Source organism: Diabrotica undecimpunctata, chromosome 4 (genome assembly GCF_040954645.1).
Source record: "Diabrotica undecimpunctata isolate CICGRU chromosome 4, icDiaUnde3, whole genome shotgun sequence".
In the NCBI taxonomy this organism is placed as follows: Eukaryota; Metazoa; Arthropoda; class Insecta; order Coleoptera; family Chrysomelidae; genus Diabrotica; species Diabrotica undecimpunctata.
In genome coordinates this window covers 48812387-48826006 of record NC_092806.1, presented here as the reverse complement: position 1 = coordinate 48826006, position 13620 = coordinate 48812387, and the positions used below count along the sequence as shown (strand labels likewise).

General features: G+C 31.9%; 1 protein-coding gene across 1 annotated transcript; it reads left to right on the top strand.

Moving 5' to 3' along the window:
• Positions 1-1630: 1630 nt before the first annotated feature.
• Positions 1631-9495, top strand: LOC140438234 (prosaposin-like). The gene is made up of 4 exons (XM_072527933.1): positions 1631-1813; positions 1891-1927; positions 4999-5083; positions 9286-9495. The coding sequence occupies exons 1-4, from the start codon at positions 1774-1776 to the stop codon at positions 9445-9447; spliced, it is 324 nt and encodes a 107-aa protein (XP_072384034.1). The 5' UTR covers positions 1631-1773; the 3' UTR covers positions 9448-9495.
• The last annotated feature ends 4125 nt before the right edge of the window (positions 9496-13620 follow it).

Below are 13620 nucleotides of genomic sequence, written 5' to 3'. Positions count from 1 at the left end.
TTTAAATCCATTGATAAAGACATCTACCTCAATGTCTTCCAATATGTTGACTGCTGCCTCCGGATAAGCCAACAGTGCTATACGAGCAACATCTGCTTCAAATTCTTGCAAACTCTCACTTACACGTTGAATTCTACTTCTTACTTGTACTTTGTAAACTGGTTGTAGATGGGCATCTTCGTAATGTTTATCTAGTAGTCTGGTAACATTTTTCTTAACCCTTAGGAATTGATCTTAGGATATCCGTAGTATCACCTCGTAAAGCAGCAGTCAAGGAAACAGCTTTTTCTTGTTCGGTCTAATGATTGGCTGTCGCAATAGCTTTAAATTGTCTAAAGTACATAGACCAAAAGACTTTCCATCAAATGGTGGCAGTTTAAATCTCATATGATATGTCGTTTCATCTCTAGCTGTTTCTTCTTTTACTACCGGATCTAAAACTACTTCCCTAACTGGTGGTAGCACTTTCATCTTAGTTATCATGGTTTCTTATTGTTTAATCTTCTCTTCTACCTTATCGAATTATCTAGAAACTTCTTCAAATTTCTCATTGTTCTGAACACATACTTCTTTAATTATTTGAGAAGTCTCGTTAAATCTTTAAGACACATTTTCGAATTTCTCGTCGTTTTGTCTAGCTGCATCTTTATTAATTTGACACATATTAAATCTTAAAAGAAACTGCTTTGTGATTCTCGAATAAAACTCGAAATTCGACTACGTTTATCAAAATGCTACGTCTGGTCGACTCTTCTATATGCAGTTGAAACGTGGACCCTAAAAACATCAACCGTAAATAAATTGGAGGCCTTTGGAATGTGGATCTACCGGAGAATGCTCAAAATTTCATGGACATCGCATACCTCAAACGAAGAAGTGCTGCATAGAATAGTCAAGGAAAGAGAACTTTTTAACACAGTAAAAGTTAGAAAAACATCATACCTAGGCCACATACTGAGAAATAATAAGTACCAATATGCCCAACTTATAGTGAAAGGAAAAATCGAAGGAAAGAGAGGCCTAGGAAGGAAAAGACTATCGTGGCTCAGAAACATCCGACAATGGACAGGGCTAAATTTTGAACAGCTAATAAGAACAGCTGAAGATAGAGAAGATTTTAAAATTGTAGTAGCCAACCTCCATTGAGGAGAGGGCACTTTAAGAAGAAGAAGAAATCTTTTGGAAACGTTCTGTAATTTATCATCATTTTTTTTTAGAAGTTTTTTCTATCTTCATTAAAACTGCTTCTTCTGCTGATGGAAAATGGAATGTCTCTGGGTCATCTCCATTCTTGTTTAATACATTTTTAAGTCATTCTTGGAGGATCTTCTTGGACACGCTAGGATGCAACGGTTATATGGGCTACGTCGAATGCATGTACGTAACAATATTATAAATCTACAACAAAAATAAAAGATTATAATAGAAATTTCATATACATATCCTAGTGCGCCACTTGAATTATAGTTCATTGTATTTACGTCATTGTTTAATAAAAAGAATAAATATTGATTTAAAATTAAATTTTTAATCCATTGAATTTAAATGATATCGTTGGTTATAAATGATATCAAAAATAATCAAAAAAATTGTGTGAATTCCTTCTTAATATATGTTTTCATAAAAAGTTTATCAAACATTTCAAACGTTATAGTTAAGTGGTTGTTTTTTTTTAGTGAATAAACTACACACTACACATATTTTTGACTATGTATATAAACAAAAACCCAATATTATATTTTAATCAGTATTATTGATTTATCACTGAACAAGATGCAATTCGTAATTTTTGTAACATTGTTCGCCCTAGTTGGTATGTATATTTGAGTATTAATTCTTTGGTATTAAAATCTAGTCAATATTTGAAATATTTACTTATATTTTTCGTAGGATTGGTTCAGCCAACTTATATTCCAGAAGATGACAAGTAAGTTAAATTTATAACGTACATTAAGTATAAAGTATAAATTGTAAAAAATATATTGTTTCGAAATTTTTTATGTATATCAGTATGTGACATTGGATTTAATAATACCTTACTACTTCTATATATATTTTTATCTTTTTTCGTATCAACAATAATCTTCTTCATAAAAATATCTTACATTAACGTGTCTAAATTGGCGGTATAAAGCCCTCCCATTTTACTTCTTTAAGAACATATCATAACTCAGCGGTTAGGTTCTCCTATTAGGCGATTACCTATTAATTTGGCTATAATCGTGCCCTAACCATTATATTCTTTACTGTGTTTCGCAAGTTTTTTCTTCTGTCACAAATCTATCGTACTGAAGCTGCATCATACTGAAGCGTACATCGTTTATGTATTCATTAGCTCTTTGATTGTCTCATATTCGCTAGCAGCTTATTAGACAACTTAGACAACTTCTCTTCTTGCAGTTTGATTTTCTTTTTTAATTTTCATTATCTGTCCCAGGTAGATGTATTCGCTTACTGTTTCTAAATTTATGTCATTCCATGTTATTTCTGAAATGTTCGATGTATTTGTGATTATTTTTGTTTTTTCCAAGTTCATCTTCAGACCTACTTTTTCCGAGGCTTGAAATAGTTGCGTCATCATGGTCTGTAGTTCTTCGAAACTTGTAGCGAATATTACAATGTTATCAGCGTATCTTAAATGACTCAGTTTTCTTCCATTAACATTTACTTCCTTATCTGCCCAGTTAATGTCTTTGAACACGTCTTCAAGTCCAAGTGTGAATAGCTTTGGTGAGATAACATCTCCCTGGCGAACTTCTTTGTTGATTGGTATAGCTTTGGTTTTCGTATCAATTTGTATTTTCATTGTAGCTTACTTGTAAATATTGTGTATGAGCATTCTGTATCGGGAGTCTATCCTGCAGTTGTTCATAGCTCTCTCTATTGCCCAAAGTTCTATGGAGTCGAATGCCTTTTCATAATCAACGAAGCCAATATATAAGTTCAAGTGATATTCATTGGCTTTCTCTAATAGAGCTCTGACTGTAAGAAGATGATCCGCTGTACTGTAACCTTTTCGGAATCCTGCCTGCTCTACCGGTTGATAGCTATCGAGGTTCGACGTTAACCTGTTAGTTATTACTCTCATAAACAGTTTGTACATTTGAGACAGCAGGGAGATTGGCATATAGTTCTTGAGATCCCCCCTGTCTTCCTTTTTGAAGAAAAGTATTGTCAAACTTTCATTCCAATCATCTGGGACTTCTCCTCTGTTAAGACATTCGTTGAAAAGTTTTTTCAATTCTTCGAGAATAATTTAATTCTTCTCCTTCAACATTTTTACAAGTATTCCATCTGGATCCGGAGCCTTATTGTTCCTTAGTTGTGCTATAGCTTGTTTTATTTAAAAGGATTCTGTGTTAGGGAGTATTTCTGAGTTGACATTCGTTATCTTTCTCTTAGGGTTTTCCTTTCCTTTCCTTGGTCTTCCTTCTCATGTATCGAAAAATATACTCATAAGCGTCTTACATAAACTCAACATAAACCAATTGGTGCTACACCTAGACATTTTATTATTATTTTCCACTTCACTCGTTTGCCTTAGCATTCCAATTGATTTAACATTTATTTGTTATTTCACTCTTTTTGCGGCTACTAAACATTGATTGCCAATCTACATACTTAAAATAATTATTTTTACGCTTATTTTACCATAACACGTTATTGTTGTATTTGCAGTAATACCTGTTTCGTTAAACAAATATTTTAGCTAATTTATTTTCGTCTTACTAAAATTTAAGCCGTTCTATTTAGTAGCTTACTTAAGTTTTCTAAATAATTAAAAGACTTAGACAGCAGCAGACCGACTGCTTTAATTGCAACCAAATGGTCGTATTCTTATACCGGTACCATAAACAAATTTTTTAATGTGTTTTTTGTGGGGTCTAATGTGCTGTTTTTTATGTATTGTTTCCAGTTTTTAAAATTAATAAAAGTTTTATATCTTTAAAAAAGAAGAAAATTGTATATTTGTTCACAAAAAAAATCCATCTCTAGCAGTAATGCTTTTTAAAAACTTGGTCATAGCACCGAGGATGGCTTTACAAACGTAAAGCGCTGAGCTAGGAGTTAAAAAAAATTAACAAACTTCAACAATAGTTTTCTTTTTTATTTTTCTATTTGTCATAAGTGTGTACAAAAACAGATCTTTATTTTCAGTTGGTAATTTAACAGCCTGGGATAATAATGTAACTGGCTAGGACACTGCGATCAAAAAACATCTTAATATAATATCTATGTTACTTTGAAAGTCCGAAATTGGTGTGTGAAACAGCACAAGCAAATTTCTTCAAAGCGACCGCCTGCAAAAGATAATATTTTACTTACCAAAAATATAGCGAACCTCACAAAAAATTCCCTCTGACCTAAATAGATAATACAGTGAGAAAAAAGTGCCTGATGTTGACCGTGGTCGCACAGACTCATGAAATATGTTTCATGCTAACATGTGATAAGTTTGCAATTTGTAAAGCTTGTAATAATTTGAAAAGTGGAGGACAAGGCTATAAACGTTGTTACTTGAAAAGAAAGTGTCCCATGACTAAATGTAGTTGTAAAGTCAAGGAATTTTTATGCAATTTTAAGTGTCACGGTATTTTAAGTTGTTGCAATAAATAAGATACATAATACATTAACTTTGTTTTGTTTTACATTACATATAAAAACTAAAAAAAAGTGTGTCTGTTATGTTGATAATATTTTAGTTACCAATCGCTATTTGGCTATTTGTTTGAAATACAATAATCCTCTTATGTTTAATAAAACAATTTTCCTTAATAAAAAACAGAACTCATTTTTAACATAATACAAAAATGTATGATGAATGTCTACTTACACTGGTGAATGTTAGAAAATATTATATTTAACCAATAATTCGAATATACGCCTAGCGACTTGGTGAATGTTTACATTCACTGATACATCTCGACATTCACTAGATTTCGGGCTTTTATAGTAATATCTATTTACTAAAATCTTTCATTTATTTTTTTGTTATAGATCACTACAAGCTTCTCTAGAATGCGAAGCTTGTAAAGAGTTTGCAAAGTTAGTTGGAGAGTTAGTTGAAAAAGAACTTCCAAAGGTAAAACCATTTACAGTTACTTAAAAGTTTATTTAAAATTTTAAAAGTTATTGACTAATTATTTGTTTGTAATTAGATTTTGTCCTTTGCGTTTTTTGAAATGGGAATATAAATCTTTCAGAAAAGATTTTTTTAGGTTGTTCTTATCCCATATCTTGCTACTGATAAGTAGTCTGAATAATTGATTAGGTACTGTCTATAAGAGTTCTTTTGTTTCTCTCTAAAGTTATAATCAACAAGCATTTAATTGTCTGAAAATGGCAATAAAAACTTGATGAGAAGCTAGTCTACAGTGATAGTCCTGTTATTTACAGAGCTCACATAAGATCTATATTGGACTATGGTAGCATCTTATATTATTATGGGGCAGCAAATAACACCAACTTAAAACAAATAGATTTCATTCAAAATAAAGCTCTAGTAAAAATAATCTGAGCACAAAAAATGGAAGACAAACGTTGGACAAAGCGAATTATTGAATGGCGACCAAGAGCAAACAAGAGAAGTAGAGGCAGCCTCAAACCAGATGGACTGATGATATCAAGCGAATGGCTGGTTACGAATGGATGCAAAAAACAACAAACAGAAACGAATGGATACACCTAAGTAAAGCTTACATCTGATAATAGCTGGAATAGCTGTTGATAATGATTATTGTTGGATGTAGAGGTTTTTCTAAGCCTACCACATATTTTATCAGACACCTTTCATCTGGTTTCTGGTCAACCCATAAACAATAATTTTTGGTACAAGAAGGCTCTTGTTTTATGGAAAGACCTATATATTGATTTCCTTTTGCCCTCTTATTTCCTCCCACATATCCCAGTAGGAATATTGTTATATTCTGTAAATAATATCACTGCTTTAAATCTTATGTTACACTATGATACTAAAGTCCGTTTCACCTTGACTTTTCAGTACACTGAGCATAGGACAATGCAATTATAATGGGAGCTTTTAGCCCAGCAATGCCAATTTTATATAAAAGAATTTGTACATTAGACAGGTTAAATTAAAACTATTTTGGAAAGACAATCAAAAATTATAGCATCAATTTGCGTTATAACTATAGTATATCAAATAAACTTTAATTATTATAATGTTTTAATATAAATTAAAATTTATATTTAATTGACATTTTGTTAATACATTAAGCTAACATTTTTAACACGAAATGTCAGGTTAATGTATTTGCCCATACATTATTAAACATTTAGTTTAAATTTTGGAAGTTTTAAAATTAATTCTAATTAGTTCGTTAACACTAGAAAGTCGGACTTAGCATACCTACCTAGAAAGCCCGAAGGGATCATTTTGGCCCCAAGTTCCTAAATCAATAAAAACCAAGACTATTTATTTTGGAATAAATAAAAAATAAAAATAAACAGTTTTAAGAAATTATATAAACTCTTGACGATAGAATTTGATTTAATTTTTTAATTTCATTTTAAACATTTGGAACACCATACAGTTTGCAGTTTTTGGCATTTGCCACACATTGCCTTGTTACAGCCGTGGCACTCATTGGAAGTATGATTTCCTTTAGAAAACATTTTTAACTGACATTTTTTTCTTTTTTGGCTAGTAACAGTGCTGGTGGTTGGTAAATCCGGTGGTGCTGGGTATAGTACCAGATTTCGGGAGGCAAGGTATGGAGCCCGTAATTCTTCACACAGCTGAAGAATAAACTTACGACGACTGATTTTACTTCCAGTAACTTCTTTATAAATAATCCATGCATTTATTGCTCCTAAGTCAAGAATGTTATAAAACACGTGCATTGGCCATCGTCTTAAAGCAACTTTTGTAGTATAAAGACGCTCCATTTGGTCCACTTCATCAACCCCGTATTTTGTTTTATTATAAAAACTTACTGTTTGAGGAAGTTTTTTTCCATCGACAGCAACATCCACTGATTGATGTAATGAGCTCAACAAAAGCACATTTTTGTGACTCTTTCCTTGGTATACAGTAAGTGTTTTCCATTTTTACTCTTTACGCTTAGAGGAACTTCCTTTCTGTTACGATTCAAAGTACCCACAAGACTTGTTGATTTTTTTTTGCAATGCCTTGGCCGATTTTAACGATGTAAAGTAGTTATCTGTCGTAACATTTTTGCCCTTTTCCAGTTGATTTTCCATTAACCGCAAAACAACATGTTCACCAACACTTGTATCTTTCTTGTTTAGATGATCAGTGCCAGTATAATGGTAACCATTTACAATATATTTTGATTTCACGCATGTTAAAAGCCAAAATTTTATGCCAAACTTATCCGGCTTATTTGATATGTACTGTGTGAACGGGCACCTGGCTTTAGAAGGCAGTAGTTGTTCGTCCACAGTAAGGTTTATTCCCGGTTTGTAACATGCACCACTATTTTCTATAAATCCATTCCAAACCGTAGAGGCTAGAGCAAATTTGTCGGTTTTCAATCGTTCAGATCTCGTTTGCTTTATGTCAAATCTGAGATATTTTATTATATCCTTGAATCTGTCTCGTGGCATAGTTTGCCTAAAAAACTGAGGACTTCATACTGTTGACCACAAGCTGTTGGTTGGAAAATTTTTGGCGCCGTAGACTCCTCTTGCGTACATAATAGCAAGTGCAGCCTCCAGTTCTTCCAAAGTTATAGTCCATGTGTCATTTTTCAAACATCGATGTGCTTCTGCAATAGTGCATTCTTTTATATGACGTAACATGCTGTCGTTGATTATTAGATACCAAGCACTTACCACACAATTATTGTTCCTCACGTTCCTTTTTGCATACGATGTAGGACCTGATTCCTCTCGATAAATGTTGTGCTGAGCGCGGCGTCCTGTAATGAGCAAACATTCAATGAATATGAAGATACTAAAAATCATAATCTTACCAGGTACTGATCCAAAATCAATAACTTTCCACGTTGTTCCGTTTTTCGATTGTTCGGTGTCTCCGATTAAAATAGTTTTTCCTTGTTGACCTCTTTTTCTCTTGTGACTTGGCTTAGATGCACTTGGATTCACGATAAAATTAGCTGACTCGTGCTGTTGAGTTGTAGAAGCAGTGTTTACATAAATTGGTGAGTCTTGTACAATAAAACTTTCTAACTGCTCTGAAGCATCAGAGTCACTTGAATCATTATTTTGTGGTGGTACGTATTGTTCATCGTCTGACGCATTATTTTCTGCAAATTCAGATTCACCTCCCGAAACACCTTCTTGTATTTTTCGTATTTCTTCAGAAAGTTCAAGCTCTGATAGTCCACGATGAGACATCTTTACAGTCGTCTTGAATTTTAACAATTGAACGAATGTTTCAATATTCTAGAAACGAGAGTCAGCAGAACCTAATAAACCGCTCAATAAACAAAATACTTTTAAGGAACAAACAGTATGTAACAAAATACCTTCTAGGAATAAACGTACATAAACATAATTTTATCTTTCCGACAGAAAGTTAAAAGAAATCGTCAAATTTCCGAGAAAACGATAATAATTAATACAGGGCCAGTTTGGACCCTTCAGACTTCTATGGTAGGTTTGTTAGAAAATCCATTTAATAAATTTAGTAAACAATATTTATTTGCGTTAAATAAGACTTTGTATCAAAATATTAAAAGTCATAAAATATGAAATTATTATTGTATCAAATAAAAGAACTACAATAACTTCAAATTGCAAGAGGGGCCAAATTGGCCCATTCGACATTCTAGTGTAAAACCACTTGAATTGATAAAATTTATATCGAATATGAATAGTGAATAGGCCCATTCCTTACTTTAGCATCAATAACTTTTAAGATTACCTTGTCTGCTCAGCGATAATCATATGTGCATACTTATTTATGTTATTGTAACGTTTCTATGTTTTAAAATATATTATTGCATTCATGTATAAATAAGTACTTTCATTTCATTAACATGCAAGTATCTTTCAAAAAGAATGTATTTTAGAACCTTTGACAGAGACAAAATGTAGATAGTATAATTCCATAAAAGTTTTCATTTATTATTAATGCTATTTATATTTACTATATATACTACACAACAAATATGCACATTTTCTTCAAACCATTATCTGATGAAATTTGACATCGCCGTTAATCATAAGAGCCTGCACTTCAAAGTCAAGGTGAAACAAACTATAGCTTTAAATCAAGATTCATTGGAACGAACATTTATGAACTATTCACTAATGGTTATTTATTTGTATTTTTAGGAAACTGTAGAAAAAGAAGCAGAAAAATTATGTGACATGCTTAGTGGTTCCTTAAAAAAATTTTGTAAGGATTCTCTGTTAACGGTGGTTGATACTATATATGATGAAATTGCTAATAATGCCTCACCGTCCTCAGTTTGTCACCTTTTAGGTTTTTGTTAATCATTTTTTAAAAAATAAAAGATAAGTGTCGTTTTTTTTATTATATAACTTTATAATTTGTTTTACCGTAACAATGTTATGTCTGTTTCACCATTTTTGACCGATTCGTTATTGGAAAACACTGAAGCAAGATGAAACTGTCCAGTAAAATTACTAATAGCAAAGAAAAATATATTTTCTAAATATAACAGTTCTTTTAGAAAATTTGAAAAGACCTGAACGGTTCCAAAAAAGTTAGTTATTGGACAAAAAATTCAACTATTGGACTCAAAATTTTCAGATATTGGACACTGCCAAACTAATGATAAAAACAAATAAAAAGTTGAAATCGGTATTTAAAAACTTTTATTAAATCTGGCTACTATAAATCACTTATATTTTTTCATTTCATTTTGGTACAAATTAAATAGTTCTTCGTCATTTGCATTATTTTCTGACATCTGGTCCACTTTTGTTCCATAGACTTAAACATCTTTTTCACTTACCATTTTTAGTTTTCCACACATTTTGCTCTCAGTTTTAATTTGATGGTCTGTTTCGGTTTCTTATAAAAAATTTATTTCCTCCGGGTTTTTATAAATTTTGTTGTTGGTTTCATTACCTTTGCTACTTTCTAATTTTTTGTTCTGAACGTTTATTTCATTATATTTTTTATTCTCAATTTCTTTTAGTTCTTGATCGGACTAATCTTTATCGCTTTCTATTGTTTTCGGCTCCTCACATATTTGATGTTAGATCTGTTTGATAATATCTTTCAATATCCTCTTCGCTTTCTACTTTTTCTTAAATTTTTCACACATTTTGTGGTCAAGTAATTTTTTGTCATAAATTTCGCCGTCTTCTTCACTTTATATGTCTAAAATAACGCCATCATCGCTTTCCTCAGTATAGCACATGTGACACATAAATTCTCATTGCCTTCTTCAGCAACATATCGTCTATATAGAGGTAAAACTCACTAACTACAAATAAGTACAACAGAGATATTTAACATTTTGTCCGTTTTTCACTTTATAATTTTATTTATGATTATTATAGATAGAAGTGATATTATTTATGGAGGTTAGGTGTTACTTTACTATCCTGTTTTAAAAGAAATGATCAGAACTCAATAATTTTAAATTTATTAAGCTAAAAATGTACTTAATGAATTTTACCTCAAACTATCATATTCCTGATTGGTACTTAGGGATAAAGTAACTAGACAGGAAGTGATGAAAAATGTTATTATTTCGTTTACTATTACAAATTATAATAAATTCCTGTAAAATTGAACACAACAAAACAAAATATAACAAAAAAACTTATTTTAAGGATCAATTGATGTTGAATCTTCTGATTCCTCATCAAAATTGGGTTCTGGCAGGTTGTCATTTGTAGAGGTAATGCACAGGATACTGTGCAGCTGTCTTCATCTTTCGTTCTATTTTTTATTATTGTTTGTGCCAAATTATTTAAATCATAGAAATCTGTATATTTAAGTTCTCGTACTGCATACGGCTCCTTCTGTAATCTTTTCTGCCGTGCTAACCTAAATATTTCCAGCCAATCGTTCATGATAAAAGCTGTTCGCTTTTTCTTAGAATGCTCTATCGCCGAATGCATAGAGTCGCACTCCATATGACTATGTCCTGACTCCAAAAATTTCTGTTCTATGCATTCAAAGTGTGTAGTATGCACTGCATATAGAAGTGCAGCAGCCACTTGCTGGTTTCTATTTTGACCTCCACAAGTGTCTGAAAACAATGATATTTTCAGAACTGTGGAGGGTAAGTTTGTAATATACTTTAACAGAATAGATACAATTTCGTTGCTACCACGCTTTCCATTAACTTCATTCCAGCAGTAGCAAAATGCGTGCTCACCATCTCCCTCATAAATGGTTAAATTGTATACAGATAATTTTCGAGAGTAGTTAAATGGGGATACTGGGGAGTGAGGTAGTTGCAATACACTTTGAAGGTCGAATGTTGCTGTTTTAAATGTCTTGTCGTTTTGAGATAACTTTTTGTCTGTATTTTTTGCTTCATGGCATTCATTCTTCCTTATTATGTGCATTAAATATTCTATTTCTAAATCTTGTTTTTTTTGTTGCATCTGCCATGTTATATTTACTGCATGCTGCACATTGATCTTTTTTAGGAACGAAAAAAGAGTAATTATAGTCATTACCAAAAATTTGCCTGTATTTCCAATGACTGACTGGCTTTTGTTTTTTAGCTAGACTTTCGAGATAGATATCAGCAGGGAATGACTCGATATGTTTTTTTACCAACTGGATAGACTCTTCATTAGTAGCGTTTGCAGGGATTTTGCGACCCCTTTTATCTTCACTGAAAAAACAACCTGTTGAATTGGTTCCTTGTAAGGCCGTGTTTATGGGACCATTAGAAATGCATAGAGTTCTCTCAAAAAACTTGGCACATACTCTGTGCCGTCCTGAGGGACTTTCAAGGAAGTACAATCTTGAAACAATCTTTGTTGTGAACATTATTTTTTAAACGTTTTGGTTTAACTGGTGTAACATTTTTTATTATAAAATCTTTTTGCCTCTTAAAATCATTGACAGACCAATATGATTGACACAATGTCTTCCTATCCTCTTCATTAAAATTTAATGAGCATTTATATCTGCAATTTGTACAATCAACAAATTTGGGACCCTTTGCATTGCATTGTTTAAATTTGTTATAATATGGCTCACATTTGGAACGTTTCTGTTTAGTAATGTTTACTTTCCAGTTCTTTTCATTTCGTTTTCGCCTTCTTGTTAATGTACATTTTTTGGTATTAATTTCTGTAGCTTCAGCGAAGTCTGATAAATCGGAGATATCTGGTGTCGAAGAAAGAGGTGAATTCGATGGTCTGAAACAGGGGTTTATATCTATGTCATCAGACCAAAAATCACTGTCACTGCTTGATGAATACGGAACGATTTTTAATGTACTTCGTTGTCTTTTAACTCTTGCCATTATAACATCCTCTTTCAGCACCTGAAATACAAAAGTTAATTAGTCTCTGCATGATGATAACCCAATGGAGTAATTTTATGGAGGCCTATGTTCAGCAGTGGACGCAACATCGGGCTGAATTATTGTGATGATTACTTGGATAACAAATATAATAAGTAATATGTGTTTCTTTACCTGATCTGGAACAGTCTTCTCAGCCTCAATGTGACCAAATAACTCATTGACCTTGGTTTGTACCCTTCCGGAATTAATTTCAGTAAACAATAAATCATTTTTTATCCCTTGTTGAAATGACTGCACATTCTGGAAATTAAATACACAATTCAGTAACTACATACACAACTTATTATAAAAAAACATTTAAACACTAGGTAGGAAGTAGATATTTACATTTTTTGTTAGTGTCATTGGTTCTTCATTTTCTTTATGTAATACACTTTCGAGCATCTTAGTAGTTCTGGAACTGGCAAATACTCGTGTAATACGATTTGGAAATCTCTGAAATAAAAATTTAATTGTTTAAGTAATTGTAAAGTAATTTTAAACTATTTCACTTGATATTACATACCTCAGAACTTGTAGAAGGTTTTGATGAATCAAAAAGTTTGTCTGCATGAGTTTTTCTCATTTTGGCTATTATTTAGGAATTTATTAAAATTAAAATAAACGTAGTCACAAACTTACAAAGAGACAGCATATATTTACACTATATTATACTGTTAATAATTTTAATAACAACTCCACACAACCACAGAGACTAAAACCTAACCTTAAACTCTCATTAAGTACGCAGCTGCCACACTACAAAATCCCGTGTTAAAAGTATTGCCATAGAGGTAAAATCATTAAGTGCAACCTGACTTTTACCTCCCAACGAAATGTAAACAAAGTACACTGAATGTTTTTTACCATTCTATAATTAGACGTAGCACCTAGTGAGTTATATCACGCGAAAGTTTAGATGTTAAATGTTACTTACTGATATAAACATGGTTTTGAGCTAAAATGTCACTTAGTGAGTTTTACCTCTATATAGACGATATACGTTATATTTTTTAGAAAATATCGTCGATGAATTCTATTTTTGTCGGTATCTCGGGCAGTATTTTTTAAATCTTTTGCTGCTGCAATTTCTTCTCTTTTTCGTTTTTTCTCCAATTGTTCCTTTTTTTAGTTCTAACTTTAAGGCATGTAACGTTAT